Source organism: Anopheles bellator, chromosome 2 (genome assembly GCF_943735745.2).
Source record: "Anopheles bellator chromosome 2, idAnoBellAS_SP24_06.2, whole genome shotgun sequence".
Lineage (NCBI taxonomy): Eukaryota > Metazoa > Arthropoda > Insecta > Diptera > Culicidae > Anopheles > Anopheles bellator.
The window spans coordinates 19,902,640-19,926,438 of NC_071286.1; the positions used below are offsets into that span (position 1 = coordinate 19,902,640).

Here is a 23,799-nt window from a genome sequence, read left to right on the forward strand (position 1 = left end):
ATGAACCGAAGGCATCGAGTTTAACCTTCGGTGTTCGGCTTTCACGGCGTAAATTAGCGTCTAATTAATGTCCATTCGATCAGGCTGTGGCGCCCATCGTCTTCAGGGGGCCACTGGACACCGTCGTCATCAGACGCAACACGAGACCTTAATTGTGGCGTGCACCGTAGCCCGGCGCAGTGGGACCGTTCGAACGGCAGCAACAGGTCCTAGGGGCCGTCTGCTGGATTCCCCAGCTTACAGGACAGGGCCTTCGGTGGCGTCTAGAGCTTACGGCGGTACGGTTGGCAGATTGTCAACGCGAAACTATAAACCCAGCTGGACCCCGGGCTGGTAAATGGGAGAGTTCTGGAAAAAAACCTAAAACCGGGCCAAGCAACCGATGAGCTTCCCCATTCCGGCTTACCTTCGCTGTTGCCGCATCCGGGCAGACGACATGCTGGTAGTTGATGTTGATGTAATCCGTGCCCGAGCAGATGGTCAGCGATTTCTCTTCCACGTTCTCGCCGTGCTTGTTGCACAGCTGATTGTACAGCTTCATGTCCTGCGTCGTCGTCGTCGTCGTCGGCCACGGAGCAGTGTGTAAGAAGCAAGATAAACAAACGATTAGAGTGACACAATCGAGCCGGTCACGGACGAGTCTCAGCAGCAGTAGCGGTAACATCAGCGTCAATACTTTGACCGTGTTCTTCCGGGCACAGGATCTAGGGCGCCTCGGGCGTCAATCGTTGGTTAAAGTATGCAGAACAGTACAGAATTAATGTCTCCAAGTCCCAGCTCTGAAGAAAACTATCGTTGGAGTAACTACGGACTCGTTTAGACCAATTAAGACTGCAGAATGAACACGAGGCTCAAGGCCGAACGCGGTAGAAAAGGTTCTAACCTGGTTCGATGACGATCCGTGGACAGTGTCATTTGGTGCACTGATCTATGATTTTGTGTGGAAAGTGGCAACTGGAAGAGTGACTCCAGACAAACGCTAAATTTCCCAGCAGATAACACCGGACCATAAACGCACACAGCAACAGCAGAAACTGTGAGGAGTGTTTTCCGTCGCAATAATGGGGTATCCGGATAACTGAGCAAGGACTTCAAATTCAATTGCATGCCGCGTGGCGTGACGCAAGTGAGCGGACAAAAAAACAAAACCTTATCATTTATGATTCTCGGCCATCAATTTTATGGCCCTCAAAAAAAGTAATCACATACAAAGCCACAGACAGCCGTGATGTCACTTTTCCCGCAGCTATCGCTGATGCGCATTATTTATCCTCCGGACCGTTCGACGTTACCGAGGTGCCAGATAAAGCGACACGATTAATATTCTATCGGTCAACACTTTCCGTGCTTTTACCCATCGTCGGTGGTGCGTTGCGTGGTGATCCAAGTAATCGATGATCCCATTTGCTGGTGCATTTTCGCAGTGTCAATATGCGAAGTCGCATCTACAAAAGTGCGAAACGTACTATCATTGTTATGGCAAGAAAAATGGAACGAATAGAAACTCATTTCCCAGACGTTGCCGACAGAACAAAATATGGTTTTTTTTCACCATTGGCGACTGGCGACAAGAGTTGGCGGAGTCGCACCTCAAAAGGACGCGCGCGCAATGTAATTATTCCTTCAATTGCAACATTTTCCCTGCGACTGCAACGGAAGGATGCGATCGTAAGAAGGAGGAACATCCTTTTTGTGAGTAAAAAGCTTTTTTTCTCTTCCAAGCGGCACACACAATTGCTTTTTGTCGGTTGGTAGCGACATCCTGCACTCTGCTAAAGCACGACCAGTCGTGGTATCGTCGTCGAGTGTTGTTACCGATACTTCTGTTTCTGCTTCGGCTGCATTGGGCGGCACTTACCTTCGGCATTCCGCCCGCTCTGATATCGCTGACTTGACATAATTCAATAACGTCACCTTCCTGTCAGTTGGCAAAAGAGTTGCGAAAGAGACAGAGAGTGGGGAGAAAAAAAGAGATGAATCGGAGTAGGCGATCGCACTGCGGAAGGATAATGATAGAGACCGTGCCGGACACTCACCCGTCCTTCGCTTTTCCAGTAGATGAAAAACCCGTACTCGTCCACCTTGAACATGCAGTTTGGCTCCAGCTCATTGTTGTCTTTCTCCTCCGTCCACCGGTCGAACACGCAGCCCGTCAGCAGCGGCTCCGGGACCGGAATCTGCCAGTTGAACTCGAACTTCTTCGTCATCGCGCGGGAGCAGCGTGCCGACTCAGCCCAGGTTTATCTGCAAAACACGTCGTGCGGTGTCGAACATTAGAAGGAGTGACACTAATTTGCTACTTTCGCAGGCACCAACAGCTTCTGATTTAAAAAGCGGCCCACCAACTGCGATGGGCCCACCAACAAATGGGGGCGATAATTTAATTTTTCCCCCCTTGGCCAGGTGACGGCCGTCGCCGGGCAGAATTTTTATTCGCCAAACAAGAAGCCCCACGGAGATGGCAAGACCATAAAACACCCTCAGCTCTCATTTAATGGTGGCGCCACACGTACGGACACAGGACAGATTCCGGTCCTGCTCCGGTTTGGCTCCGGCGGAATCGATCCGTGCGGCCTCCACTGCCACACGCACCCGGCCTGGTGTTTGGTGCTGCTGCTGATGGTAGATAATTAAATAAATCAAACAACATTTATTAAATTAAGTGCCACCCCACTCGTGCCACGCCACCTCGGGCGCCATTCGTGGCACATGCCACCGCGCGGGTCGATTAGTGCGACAGTGGACACACACAGCGCTCATTACCGACGTGTACGTGTGTTCGTGGGAGGGGGGACGTGTCTCGGTGCCGCAGAAAGTGCAGCACTTGGGTGCAGTACTTGGCCGTTTTTTTTGCTCCCCATTTTGGACAAAACATCTTCCGAAACAGGTTCCCGGGCACCCCGACGTGGCAGATGTTGACGCTGATTGATTAGAGCCTCGCCGAGTAGAGCGGTGGATAGCGGACCATATCTGGACCATAGGTGCACACGAACATAGGGTAAGATGACGGAGCCAGCGAAGGAAGGCTTTACGGAGATTAACGCCAACAAGGCTCGGTTGAGTCGGGTGAACCGATTTAATGAGCAATTTGTGGCACTCCGCGACCGATTGGTGTCTTAATGATTTTCTCGCTCTACACCAATGAGAATTCAATTAAGTGAGCTGAGGTTCCGATTCCAGCTACATTTAGTATTTTTAAACAATTAGTAAGGCAGCCCAAAGTAGATGCGCTCCTTCCCAATTCATGTCCCAAACGAAACTCTCATTGTTTGCGGTGGTTTAAGGATAAAAGTGCGCCAAATCTCCATATGATGCCGGGCCACAGAAGCCAACATTGACTAGTCAGCTGGAAAACGGCCTCTTTCCTGTGTTGGAGGCCGCAACGCAAGGCCTCTGGTTGGGCAGGACCAGGGTGTCCGTTGTGCCATAATCTGTACCACTTTATTTTACACTTCGACTGTGTGCTGCGACAGGGAACGAGCGAGAGCGAGAGAAAGTGGAACGTTGCGGGTGTCATCAATTATTCGCAATCTGTAATGCCATTAGGTCGATGCTCCACCGTCCCGTCCCGTTCGTTCGAGGCCAACGAAGACTTCAAAGTAAGGACTTCCCGTACCCCACGGCAAAGCGTGATATTTGCTGAGCTCGCTGGTGCTCTTCTTTTTCGCCAGCAACCGGGAGTCTGTAAGTAGGACATCGGTGGGGTGCCCGACCCGGCCCGTATCCGTTGGCCGAAAAAGGACCGATCACAACGAGGGGCATCTACACAGACTCATTTGTCTAAAAATAGACTCTCCATATTAACACTTATCAGTCAGGGTCGGTCGGGCGTAGGAGGTTGGTTCCAGGACCTCCACCAGCACCGCCAGGATGGTTTTGCGCGTCAAAGTTAGACAACCGAACCGGATGCTTCTAAATTCCTTGTTTCCGTTTCCGGTTTCCACGCTGACAACAGATGGAACGTCGACGGCTCCGTCGTCGTCGTCGGCACGGTACGGTGCTGCCCTCCAATCGGAAACGGTGCCCCAACCGGCAACCGGTGGCTTCGTTGCCGAGTTGGTCGCCACGCAAGAGTTCGATTAGATTATTTACATCATTTCACACCCGACGTTGAAGACGGAGACAAAACGACGGCGAAACAACAGCCAACATCGAGCAGACTGTCATATCAGCAGTGGCCGTGGCGTCTCCGGGGTTGCTGCCGAGATTAAACATCGTAGGACCGAAGAGCACCTTCGGTCTTTCCGAGTGCGGCGCTGGCCTCTTGAGACGGTGCAGGAGATGAGCTAAGGATAACACATCAACAACGTGTTGACGAGCGCGCGCTTGGTGGTTGGCTCAGACCGGACCGGAAGACACGAAATCAAACGGATCAAAGCTGATCGATGTTAACATTTCAATCGCACCGATTTGGGATCCGTTTGAAGAAGCGAACATCAGCCAAGTGACGCACCACCTCGCACCTTGGTGTAGAGCGGTTTGATCGGGCCACTTCTTCAACGGCATGTGTGTTCCGAGAGAAAATCACCGAGAACTAATCAAAATTTATAGCACCATCCCGGGACGGTACGACCCGACGGGAACGCCAGCAATTGCACACCCCGGAATCGGTTGATTCAAGTTAAAACGATTCCACAACGGCTCGGTCCTGGTCACTGGCGCCAGCAGCAGCAACTAGGAGCCAGGAGCATAATTTTCCCTCGCCCTGCCGGTCCCGTGGTACGGAAATAGATTTTAGCTGGACACCGGCAGGACACGGTGGACCGACGATACAAGCCGAACGAAGTCGTGCTCCGAGAGAGCGAGAGAGTGAAAGGTCGTGTTTAGGCAGGTTATAGTGGTACCGGAGTGGCAAACCGCACAGCCCTGTTAACACCGCCCGCCTTCTCATCATCATCAACACACTATCGTGTTTGGTGGCTTCATGTCGATCCTATCACGCGTGGTCTGGCGAACAGGTTCCTTCCGAACATGGTTTAATGGGAAAAGCTCGTATGAAGCGATTTTTTTGCGGTCATCAGACCATAGGTTGGCTCAGTACCATTTGTGAGTTATAAACATGCGACAAACAACGAACCGTTTTGTTTAGCGGGAGGGCTTTTGGACATTCGGACTGATTAAGAGACCCTCCGAAGGAAGGGCCGAAGTGAAAAACCAATCCCCCACCTTTTTCAGTTGAATTCCCTTGTGAACGATTTGTTTGTTTTGAAGATACATTAATAATGAGCGTTTAGGGTCATTTTCATAGCACACGGTCAGCAAAGTTTCCAGATGGAAAATCGGTAATGATGTGGTGAACGAAGGCGCGGTGAAGGGAGTCTTTGATGCAGGTTAAAGCCACTCGGTGGGTTTTTTCACAATCCTTTCTTGATACCAATTTATCATCATTCAGGAAATTTTTGTGATGCGTAAAACGGTGTCATTCGCTTGATGCAAGGTCTGGACTGTAAAATAAGGTCGGTCGATGCATTAACACTTCCCAACCAAGCTCCCGGACATTCTGGCGAGTCACTAAAGACGTGAAATACCTTTTCTACTGGTCGATTTTGGCCGTTCTGGTCGATTCTGGTCAATTATTAGCTTCGAACGGTGCAGTTGTAGACAGTAGAGATCTGAAGTTCTCTATATTAATTGGTGTGGCATTCAATCATTGAGCATCTATGTGAATCCAGCTTTGCGCAAAAGACTTAAAACTGTTTGATGGTTAATCTTTAGCTCCTGGTTAATACTCTGATTAGTAACATGCCGATCAACTTTGATTATTTCTGTGATTTTATCAACATTTTCGATGACAGATCGGCCTGTGCGAGATGCGTCTTTAACAAAAAAAATACCACAACGGAATCGATGAAACCAAAATTGCACATTACTAGTTGTTACAGTATCGGCACCATAAACATCATGCAAAATCTGTTCAGTGGCCTAGCTTGAGTTTTCGCCTTTTTTTCAAAGAAAAACTGTAAAATGTACCGAACTTTCTCGTTGTTGACTTCCATAGTTAACACCCTGTAACTCACAAACGAATGGAACAAACAAAAACCAGTGGAAGCATATTTTTTTAGAGTTTTCAGTGTCAGCTTTAATACGACCATAAACTTGAAATGTATCATCAATACTTCACGAGATAATCACTAAAGAAATCTATCGAGAAAATAATGGATTTCTTTATAGACTACCTAATATTTTCCCCGATCGACCAAATCAGGCTGATCGTTGAACTCGAGTTTTAGTTACTCTCCTTCACGTGTAGCCATTTATTATACTCCACAACTAACTTCAAAAAATATTTCGAAAAATCCTCACGACGCAATGTCGTTAGGTGAACACACATCTTGCAGGAACTTAACAAAACATGCTGCTCACTCGCTAGAGCGTCACTATTTATTGACCGAGATGCTATTTTCTTCGCGACTTCGACCCCTCGACGACTGCTACTGGGAGCCAATGATTGACCAATTAAATGGTTCAACATCGCTTTTTATGGCCATCACTATGGTAACGTACGTCACGCTCTGTCGGCAGGACACTTGATGTTGCAATACTCAACGCACCAGCCTAGAGCCTACTTAGTGGTTTGTGCTGAATCTTTCGATTACTTGTTCCCGAGGACGTTTAAAATGGACAGTTTAAATTATGATGCACACAAACACACACTGACACACTGCTTGACCTGAATCGCACGGGGGTGGCCACGCGAATCCAGGTTCGCAACCTTCGGGGTTCAAACTCCCAAACTAATACCAATCCAATGGGGTACCTCTTGCGCCCGGTCTGTTCCCGCATTCCGGTGCACCAACGGTAGAGTAGCGCTAGCACTAGGGCAATGGCAAGGTACGCCAGAAACAACTGCATCTGCAGAGCAAAACTCACTGCGCGAGAACGTTCGCCGCACTCAAGATCGCTTCCTTTCGCGGTCCTTCAAACCACTTCGATGTAGCTCGCGGTTGATGCTCCTCTTCGTTCAGTGTTTTGCAGGATTCGTTGGAGTGGTGTAGCTCCTTGCCACTTTCACCCAAAGCACACACACGCGCGCCAGCGGCACACTTTTTGCACGAACGTCCGGGAACCGTCTGCCGGCCGAACAGCCGGCGACCGGTGGTTTTGTGAGCCACCGAGCGTCCGAAGCCGCGTAGTTTATGGGTCCCTTTGGACGGCTTCCTGCGTCCCCGTGGGAGGCACAGCTCCGTTAACTTAAGTACTTATGGGAATCGGGCCCGAATCGGGTGGGTGGGTCCAGTGCAACATTTGTGCAACGATCGTCTCCTGTGTGTGCAGAGAGAACAAGCAAAGGTTGCACAACCTTATGGGCTTTCCGCGGTTTTTGCCGTTGTTGTTCTTTGCCCGTCGGTTCGTTTCGAGGGTTTCCCCCCTGGGTACTGATTAAAAGGTTAATCCTGTACCGGGCGGTGGTTGGTGGAGCCACGGGAGGGCCACGAAAAGGTTTCCACCGTGGCACACCGGGTCGCGAAAGTTTCGATTAGCGAAACCCTGCAAGGGCCATGCGTGGTCTGTTCCGGTGTTACGTGTGCTCTCTTGCCCATTCGACCGTCGGCCACGGTGTAGGACGGACGGAGGAAGTAGCGTTTTCTTCGCCAGCCGTTCCGATTCACTCGGAAACATTTCTCTACATTCCACGAGGGCCCACTGCCGGGGAGCTGGTACATATTTTAAAACCAGTGGCACAGTAACATAATGATTTGACTTGCTGTCACCGAAGCCACAGACACCGACAAGGCCGGTGCGCCCCGTGAGAAGTAAGTGCTGGCTGGCTGGATGGCAGCAAAGGGCCGGGAACACGTGAGCGACGGCCCAGCCAGCAGCGACACCGAACAACGACGCCACTTACGCGACACACGGTGGACAATGTTGCTCCGCGGTCCGGGAAAAGCCGTGAGTGCTGGCGTAAGTTTCGCCTTGGGTTCGGTATCGATTTTTCCTGACGACCGTTCCGGAAACGGTGCCGTTGCCGGTGCCGACAAGAAGCATAAGCACGTGGCGTCGTCGGTTGGTTGGTTGGCTGGCTGCTTGGCTACAACGAAGAAGGGAAAAACGGTCTTGCCAAAGTGTTCGGCAGCACGGCAGAAAGGATGCACAAATGGTTGGGCTGCCTTGCGAAGTTTAACCTCCCTTCGGTACAGGTTGTCGCCTTTTGGCGTGGCTAAAACTGGCAGCAACGTGTTGGTGATTAAATTACTTTCCCTGGGTTTTTCTTGTCACTTTCTGTACAAATTTAGGCGCGATGTGAACCAACAATGTAATGGAAAATGCAAGCCAACAAATGGTCTGTAGGTTGCCGGTTCCTGTGTAAACGAGTGGCCATTTACAATGGACCGCTGGTAGCTTGATTATGGCAAGGGGTTGTGCCAAATGTGCGTTGATAAACGCAATGACGGTCCTGATCCTGAACGCACTCCTGATCTTCCTTGAAACCTTCCTGAACATCAATAGACTTGTTCCTAGGAGAATCGAATTTATAAATTCCATCCCTGAAGTGATAATTTGGAAGAGCTTCTAGATTCCACAGCTGTTATTACGTTAGCATTTGATGAAAAACGCTTTCCACAATATGTTTTAGGTCTGAAAACAGACAGAAGTCACTAGGGGACAAATCTGGTAAATACAGCGGATACTCTAACAATTCGAACTTTAATTAATGGATTTTTGCCATTTTCAAAATGCTCTTGTCATTGCCCTGATGAAAGAGGATGTTTTTCTTCTTTAAACCGCGTCGTTTTCACGAATTTTCATTTTCAGTAGATCTAGAATGTTAGAACAATAATCAAAATTTATTGGTTTACCAGTTTGCAAGCAATCCGCTAACAAAATTTCATTCGCATTAATCAAAACTGATGCTAACATCTTTTTAGCCAATTTCTGGACGAACTCGTTTCGAAACCGAAGAAAAAGGTTCACACCACTCCTTAGTCCCATGTTTTGATTCAAGATCATGGTTATAGACCGAAGTCTCATCCATAGTGAAGATTCAATGCAAAAATTCCACTTCATCATTTCGAAAACGCTTTAAATGTTGTCAATCCATTCGAATGCGTTTTTAGCGAATGCGCAAACAGCTTTCTGAAACCCAATACTTCAGTCAAAATATTGGTTATACTGCTCAATGAAATGGCTAGGGCATATACAAAATCTCTTTCAGTGACTCCATGACTTTCCAATATGGTATCCTGGTTTTTTTCTACGATTTCCGGTGCTGGCGTTTTTGACGTGGATCGTCTTGAAGGCTAGTACGACCACGTTAAAACACAGAAACCCCCTTTTTAAATTAAAGGCGAAGAGTCCTTATACACTTTCAACATTCGTTCAAAAATTGCCTTTGCTTTTAAACCTTCCAAAAATAAAAATTCAATTACTCCACGATACCTGATTTTTTCCATTGTAAAAAATACGGTGACATGTCGATACCAAATGGCTTGTAAAAAAGAATTATGTGACCGATTGAATTGAAACTTCACATACTTATATGAAGAGTATATAAAAAAAATTAGGCTCGTAGCAGCGCTCTCTGTTACCGACCATACGAACTTATTGAACACCCTAGTATATATTTGTGTATTTATTTTTTAGTTTTGAGCAAATAAATGGTTATTACACTCGAGTCAGCGTCAGTTCTCATGACATAGCTGAAGGTCGTAGTTACGGACCAGCAAGATGATCGTGATCGTGAACCGAGCTGGAAACTTGCGCCCGCAATAGGGGCACCGCGACCGTCCCAAACCCAGACCGTGTCATTCAACACATCTTTCTTTAAAAAATCCATCTTTCCTAGACTCGCGCCCGCCTCGCTGCTACCGGCCAATCCCGCGCACTGCCCCAGTGGAATGTTCGAGATGATTTATTTATGCTACACCCCATTACGGCATCAACAACATCACGATCAACACCTACCGTTGCCGCCTCTGCTGCCGTCATTATTGATCATCGAAATAACCATCCACCGCTGGGGCCATCGTTGCAAAACAGATGCAGTTACCCAGGCCGCAATGCTACAGTGCATCCCGATGCAATCGGTGCACCCGTTGCGTGTTTTAGTTGGTGTTGTGAATGCTCCAAATATTTGGCATCCGCGGGTTTTGCCTCACAAAACCCGCGGATGCGATGAGAATGGCCAGCACTGTGGGCCCAACGCGCCACGCGGAACGCGGAACGCGGAACGAGCATCTCGCGGGCAATTTATTTTCTTCGCTTCCTGTTTGGCAATTGTTTATTTTCCCAAACCTACCTCTAGCTTTGATTTTCCCTCGGCAGTCCCGGCCGACAGTTTGGGGCCGAGTTTTGCGAGATACCGACGATCTGGTCAGATTGATGTGTGTGTTTTTTTCGGTTCCTAGGAATCCTAACGGAGCAACTACAACTACACTGGCGGCTCAGGAATGTTAAGAGCAGTCCCAATACATCAAGCTGTTTTCCGTTCCCCGACTGGGCCCCGATCGGCGATCTATGCGCTGAATGAAGTGCGGACGGATCGGAAGCGATTAGCCACGTAGTGTTTTTGTTCAATTTTAACCTTTTTCTTGTACGTTGCTAATGGTACGATTTATTATACCGCATCCTCCTACAACCGGAAGTGTCGCTACAGGCAAACGACGGCCAAACACCTCCCAACTGCTGCCCAGTAGTTGTCTCTTGATTATCTGTCTGAAAGGGCAGCGCTGGTCGATTTATTTATATTCCACCGTAATGGGCCTGATTCGGTGAACCCCTAGCCGGTGAATCCTAGCGAGCACATTGGACATCAAATGTACGATGATTGGACATTACCTTATTGGATAGAGAACCTGGCCATCCAAGGCCACCATGTTACTGTTACCGCACTAATAGTGTGCTATCTGAGCGGCAGCGTACTCGTCGATTATGTATTTTGAGCACTCCAAAGGACAACCAGAAGGGCGGCTAGGTCCCTGTGTACAGGGTCCGGCCGGGGGGGATAAATTTAATCAACACATGACCCATTTATGTCCGGGGCCCTCTCCACTGGTGGAATCCCAAGCCGAGAGTGGAGAGTGGTGCCCGATGGAATCACACCTCCGGGAGCCGTATCTGTTCCTGAGTACGGCCGGGCCGGGACTATGCTGCAGAAATGGAAACAATTGAATTTATGACACAGCGACGCCCATCGACGATAGCTTTTCGAAAGGCAGGTTCAAGTTCTAGGTCTTTTGGGAGCGGTTGGGGGCCACAATTATCCCTCATCCTGCTCAACCTTGACAGGGATGAGTCGGGCGTTCTTTGGGTACAGGTAAAGTGGCAACCGGGGCAACCTAGTTTACGATGCACCACCTTTGGCCTATAAGCCCTCGGTTTCGCCTCAATCCTCAACCTCAGCGCCATCGTTTATCGTGTTTGACGTCAGACGATTATCGTGACGATTCTGGTGAGCGTTACGTCAGAAACCAAGCGCTGTCAAGTGTCCGTACCAGTCCCCAAGTGGAGGCCGGTTTTTGCCGTTTTCCATAGTTTCATGCCCCGGTTACGGCCCGGTTTGAATGCGCTAAGGGAATACGGAACATGTACTTGTAATTTGATTGCATTTCTACGGCAGGCTGCAGCGCACTGCATGGCGGCCTGGCGGATGGTTCTTCCATCTCATCTCGTCGGTGCATAATCGAGCTTAGGGCAGCAGCAGAAGTGTCTGGAAAGTGTGCGCGAAATGTGACTGGGACAGGGACGACTGAAAACATAAGCCGCAGTTGACGGATGTCAAGTTCCGCGTCGCGTAATCTTCTAACCGCGAACCGCGACGGATTACTGGTGCCCTTCGGTGGTGCGGACCCCGTGCCGTGATCGAATGTCGGAGCCACTCAATCTGGTGACGTGCGTGCTAGATTGGTTCCGGTGTCCCTGTCCCGTACGTCAAGTGTACGGAAAAACGGAACACACCAGCGAACCGAAGGGCAGAGACTTTAAAAAGCATGCGGCTTGCGGTTAGGTGGTCCGTGAAACGCGAGCCCCCGGAGAGCCTTGAAGTGTGCGGTAAAAATCGAAGGCAATCAGAAGTGCACCACCACCGGTTCTTGTTCTGGTTATGCCAGGCTAGCGCCAGAGAGAGAGTGTTCCTTTTTGTGCTAAGCAAGATGCTCCTCCGTAGGGGACTAGAAACTTAACGGCTACCCGTCAGCTACAGACCGGCACACGCGGGGCTGGGTCTTAGTAAAGCCTCGGGAAACAAAAGAATAGGAAATGTGCAGCTTTTCAGTGCAGATCAGCATCAAGTGGCCGGCCACAGTCGCCTGTCGCCTCAATCCTTTCGAACGAAAATGATGACACGCTGAAAACGGCAAGGAGAACGAAAAGCCCTGGACGTGCAGCGAAACGGTTCATTTGAATCGGTTATTCCCGCAGAGCGATTGATGGATACGTTTACAACGCTGAAACAGTGAAGCTCCTTTTAATAACCACAGAAAAAGGCTTCAAACTTCACCGTGCCCCATTTCGGAAGCCACCCCAATGTTTACTTTGATGGGCTGCAGCATTAAAAATGCAACGCGTCCTTGACCCTTGCAGCTTACCAGGAGGATAGCGTTAGCTCCGGTAGCCTGGCGTAGCTCATGATCGGGAAGGGCACACCGAAAGTGGCACACGGAACACCAGAAATCATCCTGTCGACAACCACCACAGAGAACGACACCCCGCAATCTTGTGGCCATCCCAGAAAGTATATAAGAAGAGGCGTTAGCGCGATGCCGGGCCGCCTCTCGGGTTAGTTGCACCATTTCACCGCGACACAGCTGCCGCCACACGGCCATATGCGCGCCGGTCAGGGTTCGGTTCGGTGGTGTGGATTTATTAAAAAAGTTTCTGATGCCCCCACCGGGTGGTGCCGGTTAAAGGCGCACGGCGAGAAAAATCTCGCCAACGCTCGCGCGCGCGAAATGCTAAATGGGAGTTGCGAAACCTCGCGTTGTGGCGTAGGACAAACATTGTTACAAATGTTTGGACCGTCCAGTGTCGACGGGCCGACGGCCGGGACCAAGAAATAGTGGATGAATGTTTCATACATCGAATCGGCCCAACGAAGTACAGTGAAGAATTACTAAAATTTAAGCGTCTATTCTGTTTTATTTAGAATAGACGTTTTCTTGCAGAAATGCTGTAACCTAACACACATGGCCTGAAAAATCCCGGGCCTAAGAAGGAAGTCCGTAGGGCCTTCAAACGCTACAATAACGTTCCTATATAATATTCACTGTTGATTGAATTTCCTTTCTCATGATAGTCGATGAGTATTACATCAGGCACATCTCAAAATACCGAGGCCATAACCTTTCCAGTTCACGAGCTTCACAAGTTGCTATTCACTCAGATTATGATCATTTTGATTCCGAAGTGAAGTGATGGATCCATGTTTCATCCATTGTCACATATCGATGCGAAAATTGCGGTTTGGTACGGTAAAAGATTGCCAAACACGGCTCACAATCATCAACACGTTCTTGTTTTTGAACAGAGCTTTCTCAAAGTCAAATGCTCATGCGTCCTTCTGATATCGTTACAATGTTAGTTAATTGAAGCACCTTCACTTTTCGATGATTTAAAACCGTGTTGTGGATTTTTGAAATGTTTTCAGGTGTAACACCCTCATTTGAACATTCACTGCGTTCTCCGTCATCGGTGTCCTTACGACAACCGACGTTTGAAGTTTTTTTTTGTTGATCGTCATATTTTGTTGTTTCTGATCGATCAGATTTTAAAAACACCTTACAAGCCGCTTCGCTTGAACGGCATTGTTTCCCATCAAGCAGAAGATTTAAACATGAAATTGTTTTAAATCCTCTGTTTAGCAATAACAAATTTGAATCATCATGACATTTTAACAACTTTCTTTTGAAGAGGTTAGTACTAACTGAAGAAGTGGTGAATGCAAATAGTCTAGCGCCATCTATGTGCTAGGCCCGAGCCTTTTCAGCCCATGTCGGGGGGCTTCACAGAGGATTACCTGACGGGAAGTGTTTTTATTTTGTCTGCCACCGGTGCCACTGGGTCTCCATTATAATGCTACCCCCTACCGTTGGAGACCTCTCCCCCACTTATTGTAGGAGCTATTTTTAGCCAAAGCTTTCATGGCACCGCACCGTAGTTCACGATCACCTTCATCATCGACATCATTATCGGTGTGAAAGAAAGTTTCCTAATGGCGGTTAGAGTGTGTCCTTCACAGGTGACGATGTACTCCGCCCGTTGGACGGGGATCCTCGTACGTCGGGAGGTGTGACGATGCGATGCGGAAGATTTATATATGGCCGGTCGGTCCTGTAAGGCCGCGATTAACGACTAAAGATACACCGGCGCCCGAGGCACTGGGGGCCCCACACGTAAATGGACTGCCGGGTAGGACTGTATCGAGCGTGCCCCATTGAACTAGGACACTGAGGTGGTTTCCGGGGGGCAAAAGTCCTTTGTCGCTGTACCATTACAAGCGCATCACCGATATATGGGCGGCTTGTACAACGCAGTTTTCGCATCTAAAGCTCCACATTCGACATTCCGAAAAAGTGTTCCCGTCCATCGAAACAAATGACACGTGGAGAATATTTTTAAAGCATTAGTCTGCGAGTTTTTCCCTCCCGCGGGTTGGCCAGAAACGCAAGCTGCAGCTGCACATCAAAATGGACTCCGTGCGTGTAGCCGCAACCGAAATTAAGCAATAAAACGCGCTCAATCAGAAACTTCTCCGTTAGCCTGGCCGCGTATGATGAGCCGCGCTGGTTTGCGGTCCATCCAGACCGACGCGTGGACCGCGCTTCTTTCGCCCTTTTAACGCTTGGCCTTGGCCGGTGGCCAAGCCGGCTCGGGTCGAAAGGAAGAAGCTGTTTACCGCCGCCGTGCTCTGTGCATGAAAATTAAAATGTGCACCCAGATAGCGGAGAGTTTGGCCGCAGCAGCAGTAGCAGCAGGGCAGTGAAAATATCAACACACCAACAAACCAACTGCCGGCCGGCCAGCAGAGTGTTGCCCGCGCTTTTGAAGTACCGGATGCTTTATTATTTATTCTAAAACGTGTGTTACATTTTATTGAACCGGCCACAGGCACGATCGTTCGAGTCGAGTACACTTCTAGTTGAGGACATATCACCATTTAAGTTCACCAGAAAATGAAATGCACCATTTAATGGCTCCCGCCCGAGGGCGTCCTTGAAAGCTTTTGCACCCAACCAGTAAGCAAAATTAATAAAAACCCACTAGCCGTGCACTGGGCGCGCCGGAATGGCGAGAACCAAGAGGCCGGAAACACTTGGCCACATGGCCTTTTTCCTGCTCCGGCTCCTGGGCGGCGTGGCAAATCAAAACGAGCGAGTTGCACGAGCTGCTGCAGTTCCCGTCGGGCGGTTTGTTTGCAGGCACGGTGCCTCTAGGGGTCCCTTGCGGGACCGGCTGAAGCGTGAACTCGTTAAATCCAACACTTTCTCCGGGGAGGTGAGCCTACGGCCCTACGGGAAGAGCGTCGCCAGCGACGTGTCAAACGTATTCCATTCAACTGGGCAACTGCGGAAATGAGCCAGCGGCCGGCGAGCATCGTTAGCGTCAGGATGTTGTCGTTTCTTTGGCTGGCTGACTGCTGCCGTAGGGTGCGTCTCACTTGACTCCAAAGAGGATCACTCTTGAAAGCCTCTCGTCTCATTGTCCACTGGCGGGAGCGCCGGGAACTTTCGGTTCATATTTTATTCTTTCAGATTTAGACATAAACACACTAGGGCACTCGGCCACCATTGTCGGCGAAGTTCTCTTCACCCATTAAATTAAACATATAATGGAGAGCAGCCACCGGACCCATGGCAAGTCAAGTGCACACAACGGGGTCCTTATTAAAGCAAAAGGCATAAGAATGTCAGGATCTGCGCTAACTTTATTAAAGCGCCCAAACGAAACTACAATGACCCAGCAGTTCCATTAGTGGTGGTATGCTTTTTATTAAATCAAAAGCCGAGCACCAATTCGACCCTATGACTGTTAGCGGGCGGGTGGCCTGCGAACGACCTGACCTGCTTTGCCTCGCACCAAACGGCGGCCGCCTGCACCAACTGACGTCGTTCCGTTCCGTTAGCATCAATGAGCGTGATTAGCACCCGGTCCGCTACGCTCCGCGATTATGATTGAGACGCTCGACATGTGGAGCTTCCCCAAAATAGCGCATCCCGCGAATTAGCATTGTGATGGCAACACGTTTCTGTTTTGCCAGGGCAATGAGACGAGAGGAACCGCGTCCCACGCGCTATTCACGCAGCCGACCGCCACCGACGTGGTCTTATCAAGGGCCGACAGCGGAGTACAGCAAAAATGACACATTAGCAGCAGCAGCAACAGCAACAGTAGCTGTCAAGTTTCGCGCGTAATTCAATTAGAGCCTTCGGTGACATAATTTAATTGGCACCGGCCACCGGAGCAGATCGCGGCAGCTGGCCCATTCAGCTCGGCACCCAGGAATCGGGCGTAATTGGCTCGAATCAATTTCTTCCTGCGCGGCGGCGGCGGCACCGATGCGCGATCGCGTACATTATTTATACTGATTGCCCTTCAACGAGGTCAGAAACGCGCGGCCACCGCCGCCGTGCCTTGGCTTTGAAGATGCTCCGGGGCCACCATAGATCATTAGCAGCCGGGGTCCGCACAGTCGAACGGAGCGCGATTTAATCAACCAATAAAAAATCAATCAGTAAAACCGGCCGCTCCGGAACGCGCTCGGAAGCTAATGGCGATCAGCTAGCGCACGCTAATCACTTGCCGGCCGATCACGTTTGATGCGCGCCAACCGAGGGCCGAGAGTAGACCATTAGTTGGCCAACCGTTTCAAGAATGGATTTAGCAATGTGCGCTGGACGATACCAAGTAACCGAAAACCGTCAAAAGTTCGTTCGACATAATTTGACGGCGCACCTTTTTCTCGCCAAAGCGTCTTCCGATGCGTAATCTCGCGTGTGGACTTCCCCGGGTTGACACTGGCCGCTTGTAGAGTCCGCCGTGTGTCCGCGGGGAGTAATTGGATCGAATTACTTAATTTGACAACGACTCGACCGTAACTCGCCTGCACTCGACCCGGCCGGCCGGCCGTCCTATGGGGCGATAAGTATCCGTTCCTTCGGGCAGTAGATAAGCCGATGATGAGGAGGCGCATCGGCACCGGAATCGGTGGCCGCTGTTGGTCATGACCACCGCCGCTGCGTTTAACCTAATCGAGGGCCCGGGATTTTGATTGGTTAAGTGTTCTTTATCAGCCGGGTATGATGGCACACATGGTAACATAATCTACCGAACCAAACCCGGATACTACCGGGAGCGGGACCGGGTAGCCCTCTGCCAGTTGGCAAGACCGACCGACAAAACCCCGCAAACAGGGTGCCGCTAATTTTCTAGTGCAAACTGCTGTGTGATTCATCGTGTGGCAGACACATAAAAAAGGAGGAAGAAATAGAAAAAATCCCGGAACTAACGTCGCTTTTTGTACCGACAGCCCACACACAGAGACCCGCACTGTTCTCCGACTGGGGGCGATGCTGACTGGACCGAGTAAAGTAGTGGCAAACCCGAACCGGGCGTCTCGCAAGACGAAAGTAAAACGTTATCAGCGTTATGAGCAAACACCTGCGCGCATCTTACGGTGCCGCTTTTGTTGGGGTTTCGGTTGTTAAGTAAACACCACCCACCGACGTCCCCGTCTTCCTCACGGGACCGACGGGACGATTGTTTGTTTTGCCTCTGCCACACTGCCACCGGGGAGGGTTGTGGCCGTCCGCACCCGGAACGCGATACTGCACCGTTCGAGCGTTTTCCTTTTTGCCGATTTTCACATACATCTCGTTTTTGTTTTGTTTTTTTTTGTTGTGTTTTTTGTGCATAATACACTGCTCTGGGGCCCCCAAAACTAAACAGACACACAAAGGCCCCTGCGTCGGAGGTCAATGGAGCAGATTATTTACCTTCGCTTATTAGAATAACTTCTAACAAGAAAAACTCACTTTATACACAGACCAGAGTGGTCACAAAAAGGCGCCGGGCGGAATCTAAAATTGTTTCGACCAGTTATAGCGCCGAGAGGCGCAGGCGAGGAAAACCAGCAACCACCAGTGTGTGAAAAATGTGTTGTAATGTAAACTCACCGAAGTTCGCTTAACGAACTGTTGACGTGTGATGAAGTGCTGCCCCCCAAACTCGACGCTTGAAACCGCCTCCCTATGTGACGAAGCTTTTCCACCGAATTCAACGACGATTTTCCACGCGCATGACGGCCGGACCCTTCCGCCCACTTGGCACGTGCCTTGGCACGCCTTGAAACGGGGCAGGGACGCGATCACAGTTTTACGATCACAACACTACCGGCCCGGCCCGGCCCGGATGAGATGATGGATTCTCACGGAAGCAGCACCTTCGCCGGGGGGGCGGTTTCGATTCGCATCAGGGCCACTGCCGCTGCCAGTCTATTTGGCGATCGCGTGAAAACCCGGACCGGAGCGGATCGCGGGCGCCTATCTGTCAAACGCTGCTCGCGGAGATTCTGCTCACAGGTTGCTGTTTTCGGCTTGCTGCGATTGTCGCCAGCTGCATGATGACGGCGACGACGACGACGCGTTACGCTCAGTTCGGCGATAAATTTTCCACTAAAACTTCCCACACCCGGCTTGCTGCGCTGCCTCGGCGCGTGTGAAAGGCACCCGCTCGGTGAGATGCTGGCTGTGAGAAAATGAGCGCCCTCGAGAAGGCGGCGTGAAGTGAGTGTCGCGAATGGTGGCACTCGCCAGTAGGTGGTGGGCCGTTAGGTGGGGGGGTTGGGGGGGACACCACACACACAAATTTCCGCGAGTTAATCAAACTCACGCACGCACACATACACACGAACACAAACGCGAACCCGGGAGCTCGGGACCGACGACGACGCCGCCGCCACACGCTGGGGAAAAAGAGTCTGGATTGGAATTTGGTTCCACTTGTTTTTTTTTTTTTGGGTTTTTCATTCAAGTCATTCTTTGGCGAAAATAGGGAACATCACCACCACCAGCACGGGTGGCCACACGCGTTCGCGCTTGGTGCGTCGCCCGCGCACGCCCTTTTCGCTTTTCGCCCTTTCGTCCTGTAGGTGGTTCCGCGAGCGCAGCACCGGGCGCGGAGCGTTGAACGAATCGGTGGGAAAACAAAAGGAAAACCGGACGGACGGACGGACACGAAACCCCGCGGCCTACGCGCCTACGTGTATCACCGCACTAGTAGTGTTGCCATCGTGGTGGACACGATTCGCACTCGAGCACCAGCGCCCAGGCCGCCAGCCAGCCAGTGGAAAACGACTGGCGCGTGTGTCTGTGTGCGCGAAATGGAACCGAAATATATCCGTGGCGTGCGTTCAATGATCCATTTGACAGCACGTCCGCGATTGCACTGGCGTGAGCAACAATGATAACAACATTGGAGCAGCAGCGCCCGCTCGCGCTCTTCGTCTCTCTCTCTCTCTCTCTCTCTCTCACACGTCGTCTAACAATTTGGCAATTTCGGTTTTCTCAGAGCCGCGGTGCGTAGCTTCGGCGCTATGGCCGCGAAGGGTACCGAGACGGACCCGACCCAAAAACACAGCACACACAATTTTTGGTGTGGCGGTTCTGCTTTGCGAGAGCAGCAGAGTGTGCGACAGAGACGGGAGAAAGAGAGTGAGAGCGAGAGCGAACGGGCGATTACTAGGATAGGAGGCAGATAGGAGAAAAGCGTTGAATCGTTGCGAGACGTTTTGTTCCGTTCATTTTTTACTCCATTTTTTCTTTTCGTGCGTGCGTTGTGAGCATTCACAATTTTTGCATGATTCTAACAAACACTTCAAACAATCGGTCGGTTACGGATTGTTTGTGTCGCCGCCGCCGAGATGATGATGGAAAAATTGGCATCACGAGCAGGCTGCTTGGATCGGGAAGGCTGTCGGCCATTGGCGGAAGATGGTTTTAGCCTCAACGCTTGCTCCAACCAAGGGCTTGAAATCGTCCCCTTTCGAAGAGTTCCAACAAGGTGGGTCATCCACGACCATTGACTCATCCAAATGTTACGCTTATTCACCCCGCATAAAGGTGCATTTCGATCTAAATAATTTTTTCGATGCCGTTGCACCCAGCCAACTTCTGGCCCGTTGGCGAAGCCGAGAGTTTCTGATCCGGCAATGGCCGAGGCCCGGGAACCGGCCCCTGCGAACAAACGACTTGGCCGCAAGGTCGTTCCGGTGCCGCCACACCATCGACGAGACCGTTTTCACTCACATACGTGCGCAGCTCGCTCGCTCACTCGTTCACCACGGTCCGGTGCTTTGGCATACGGACCACGGTGTGTTATGGCCACTACGGCGGCCGGCCATCCGACAAGACCTTGGAGTCTCCAACAACCGCTCATAGCGCCCCAAACGACCAGCACACGAGGCGCGCTTCTTATCGCGACACCGACGCCGCCGATCACTGCTCTCACCTTTTGCACCTGGGTTCGCGGGGTTGTCCACTTTGCCCACTGTGCGGTCCAGCACCCGAGAGTGAGATAACCGGGAACGAGTCCGTCCGCCTACCGACACACACGCGCACCGCACACCGTTGGCCAACACACTACTCGGCGAATTGCGAACAGAACAGCGGCGGCGACGATCCGCACCGACGACGAACCGTGGGAAATCTGTCCGTCCCGGAACCCTATCACGAACGGCGAACCAGCTGCGCCACCTTGAGTGACTGAGCGAGCGAGCGCGAGTGCCAGTCGGCGTGGTGTGCGTGACAGCAGGCAGCGCGAATCACTCCGTCGAGAGTGCTGTTGGGCAAAGGTTTAATCGCCTGCCGTCTGCCGATAGCCCGCCCGTGCCCGCAGACACGCGCTAGTGGAGACGCCTTACGTGCGCGCTGTTTGTTTGCGGAAATTGGCAACCGCGGCGCGGGAGAGGCGCGCGAGAAGCAATAGACGAGCGACGACCAGAACGAGAATGTGAAGTATGTGTACTTTACGGCCGGTCCCGTGTGCGGCGAGAAGCGGTTTTACCTCAACCTCTAAGCAGGCGGTCAGTTGTTTAGAGAAGCGAAAGTGTGCTGAGAAAATTAAGCGGCGAATAATCACGGTCTCCCGAGAGCGCTCTAAAATCTCTCACCTCTCTCTCTCTCAGTCGCTCTCAGTTTGCCTAATCCGCTTGATTAACCCGTAGGTGTCCAGAAACGTTTTGTGTTCAATGAGATTCGATGCCACTTGTACGAAACATTTTGTATCATTTTCTTGAAAATCTACAAACACATGTTTCAAAAAAATACGGGCAGCCATTTGGTAACCCGATTGAAGTTAACTCACGGAGCGGTTGAGTGGTGAGCTCTCAATCGGGACAACTTCTGCTCCGTTATGCTCCCCTGTTACAAATCTGCGTTTGTGGCGTTCTGGACCGGGAGGTAGAACATTTTTAGAGTGCGCAATTCGTTCGGGCACCTCTTGTGACGTTATGCGACTCTGTTACGGCCAGGGCTAGCAAATTGGGCGCAAATGCACGCACAGCTCGGACAGCACCCGGCCGAATCAAGTGTCATCTCGTTTTAAGAAAGTAGTGAAAAACATCACCTCAAACGATCTTTTCACCGGTTTTTGTTGATCTTTTCACTCATTTTATTTTATCATGGTTTTGTGTCGTATATCTGAAATTAGTTTTCATTCTTTCTATTGCAGTACATTTCTCTTTTTCTTTCGGAGTCTCTCGGTATCCGTGTCCATTTTTACGTAATATCGTGCACTAAACATGTGTGTGTATCCAACAAGGAGGACATTTCTGATTCTTTCTTACGCGTTCAAAAAAATGAAGTGTTTTTCATGGAACGATCTGCGTTATGCTCTCTAATGCTATTGCCAGCGATCGATCAGTTTGTGGATTGGAATACATGATAATCAAATCTTTGTCACTGGGTTCTGTGCGTTACGTTGCGAGCGGAAGGACGGAAGGCGGAGGGAACCTACCGACGGGAAGGACTTAAAAACCTCTCTAAAGAACTATTAGCACGCTTTGGCTTTTGGTTGCACCTGTTGATTAGCTTCTAGGCCACTGTTTTCATACTACGTCACGCACACCAACACACACACACACACAGTCTTCTCGAGCACACAAACACACGTACACACACTAGTCTACTATCTGCGCTACTATCCTGAGACGCTTCGGGGGGAAAAGGATAGCAAAAAATAACAGCTTCCAAAGTACAGCGCTACACCAACAAAAGCCCGCCAAAAAGGCGGGCACGGCAAAAGGTGATCTCAAGGTGTCTCTACTTTTGGTGTCCTTCCCACGGATTTTTTTTACGGTTCTACAGGTCCCTCCATTCCCGCCTTCCTCGAGGACTACTGGTAAACGGAATCAACTCTCTCACTGGCCGATTTTGCACACAAAACATTCAAAACCAAACAGTTGGATACGGGGACGAACTCTCGATCGTCGGGAGTTTCGGTTTCGGTATCTAAAACTTTATTCCCTACACAGCGGGGTTGCGCCCATTACTGTTACTGTCAAAGCAGAAAACGCTATCTCCTTCACAAAAGTGATCTTTTCCCTCTCTTGTGGTTGTGTGTTTGTTCGTCTTTTACGTTACGGAGTACGGTTATACGGAGCCCCCGATCAAGGACTAGTACGCCCTCCTCGTTACACAGAGATTGAGGTGAGATTTACAGTTCTTGATTTTTTGTTTCGTTTGCCCACTGAGAATTGGGGATTTTGTGGCTTACAAACTACGCTCGCTTTGTTTTAATATCTGCACGTCTATGACTAACAATTCGTATTCCTGCGGACGACCGTGTATCTTCTTGTGCCCGGGACCGTGTGGGCTTTGGCCGCCGCTGGCCTATAATCATCATCGTTTAATATTAGATTCGTTTCGATCACAATGGTTTACTGTATTGTTATTCGGTTTTTATCTCTGCTCATCTGGCATCGCATTCTTCCTTGACTGTGGCTCGCTCAGCTCGGATTATCTGGGTTTGTGGTTCGGGTACTCATTCGGGAACTCATTGAAAGCTTTTGGGACTTTTGGCGAATTCATTACAATCGAAATGATCGAATTCATGCTGCGCTTAAACAAATAACTGATATCGTCCACCGTCCGGGACGAGCTGCAGACGCCATTAAACAGGGACATACATTTTTAGCGACCTAACTTGCGCCGTATACAGATAAACTAACAAACCTGACTCTTAATAAATAAACCGCTTGTCGGCTTTTTGCCTACAAACTAGTGGATTTGGTTCGGGGTAATCGTTTTACAGCTCTTTCGGCCGTGCTTGTATCAGGGGTCGTCATTAGTCGTTAATTGGTACCGGACTTAAGAATACGCGACAATAAATGCACAATTAATTTCATTTTTCTTTCCTTTTACTAATGAGTACGACTAAAACTAAAATTGCTGCACCGTTGCTTTGGCAAAGTGTTAGACTTAAATGGAGCAGCATCATTCAGTAGCAGTAACGTTGCAAGAACGTTCCAAGTGGCAAAAATGTTTACGTTCTTTCGGATAGTTAGAGGAATGTTTTAGTAGCACGCTTACACGGTAAACTTATTTAAATGATACTTTTGTCTATACAATGTCCCGCCTCGCAACCTATGGTTTGATGTCTCACAATACACTACTCCTTTTGTCGACGATGGGAATAAAAAGAAGTCAATTTACACACACGAACGCACACATACATCTCATCTCATGGCATTTGTAGTGAATATCGCCTATGAAATCGAGTAAAAGTAAAGAACCAACATGCTATTAGCTGTACTAGAACGAAAACGTCCTCGTGGGACTACACTGTCGTCTTAATTCAATCATGGTGATG

The 23,799-nt window shown here is 50.0% G+C and overlaps 1 protein-coding gene across 5 annotated transcripts in view; it reads right to left on the reverse strand.

Moving 5' to 3' along the window:
* Window positions 1-18,140, reverse strand: part of LOC131211714 (1-phosphatidylinositol 4,5-bisphosphate phosphodiesterase) — a 29,276-nt gene extending 11,136 nt beyond the window's left edge. For 4 of the 5 annotated variants that reach the window (XR_009156911.1, XR_009156910.1, XM_058205297.1 and 1 more), the window contains exons 1-4: window positions 6,871-7,056; window positions 2,037-2,244; window positions 1,859-1,918; window positions 407-544 (exon numbers count right to left, since the gene is read on the reverse strand). Coding sequence is in view for 2 of the 5 variants with exons in the window: in XM_058205297.1 (XP_058061280.1) it covers window positions 407-544; window positions 1,859-1,918; window positions 2,037-2,207 (369 nt within the window). In the remaining 3 variants the exon portion in view is untranslated. Of the gene's footprint in view, window positions 1-406; window positions 545-1,858; window positions 1,919-2,036; window positions 2,245-6,870; window positions 7,057-18,107 lie in introns of those variants that run through there. The other variant, XR_009156912.1, reaches the window with a different exon arrangement.
* Between the last annotated feature and the right edge of the window lie 5,659 nt (window positions 18,141-23,799).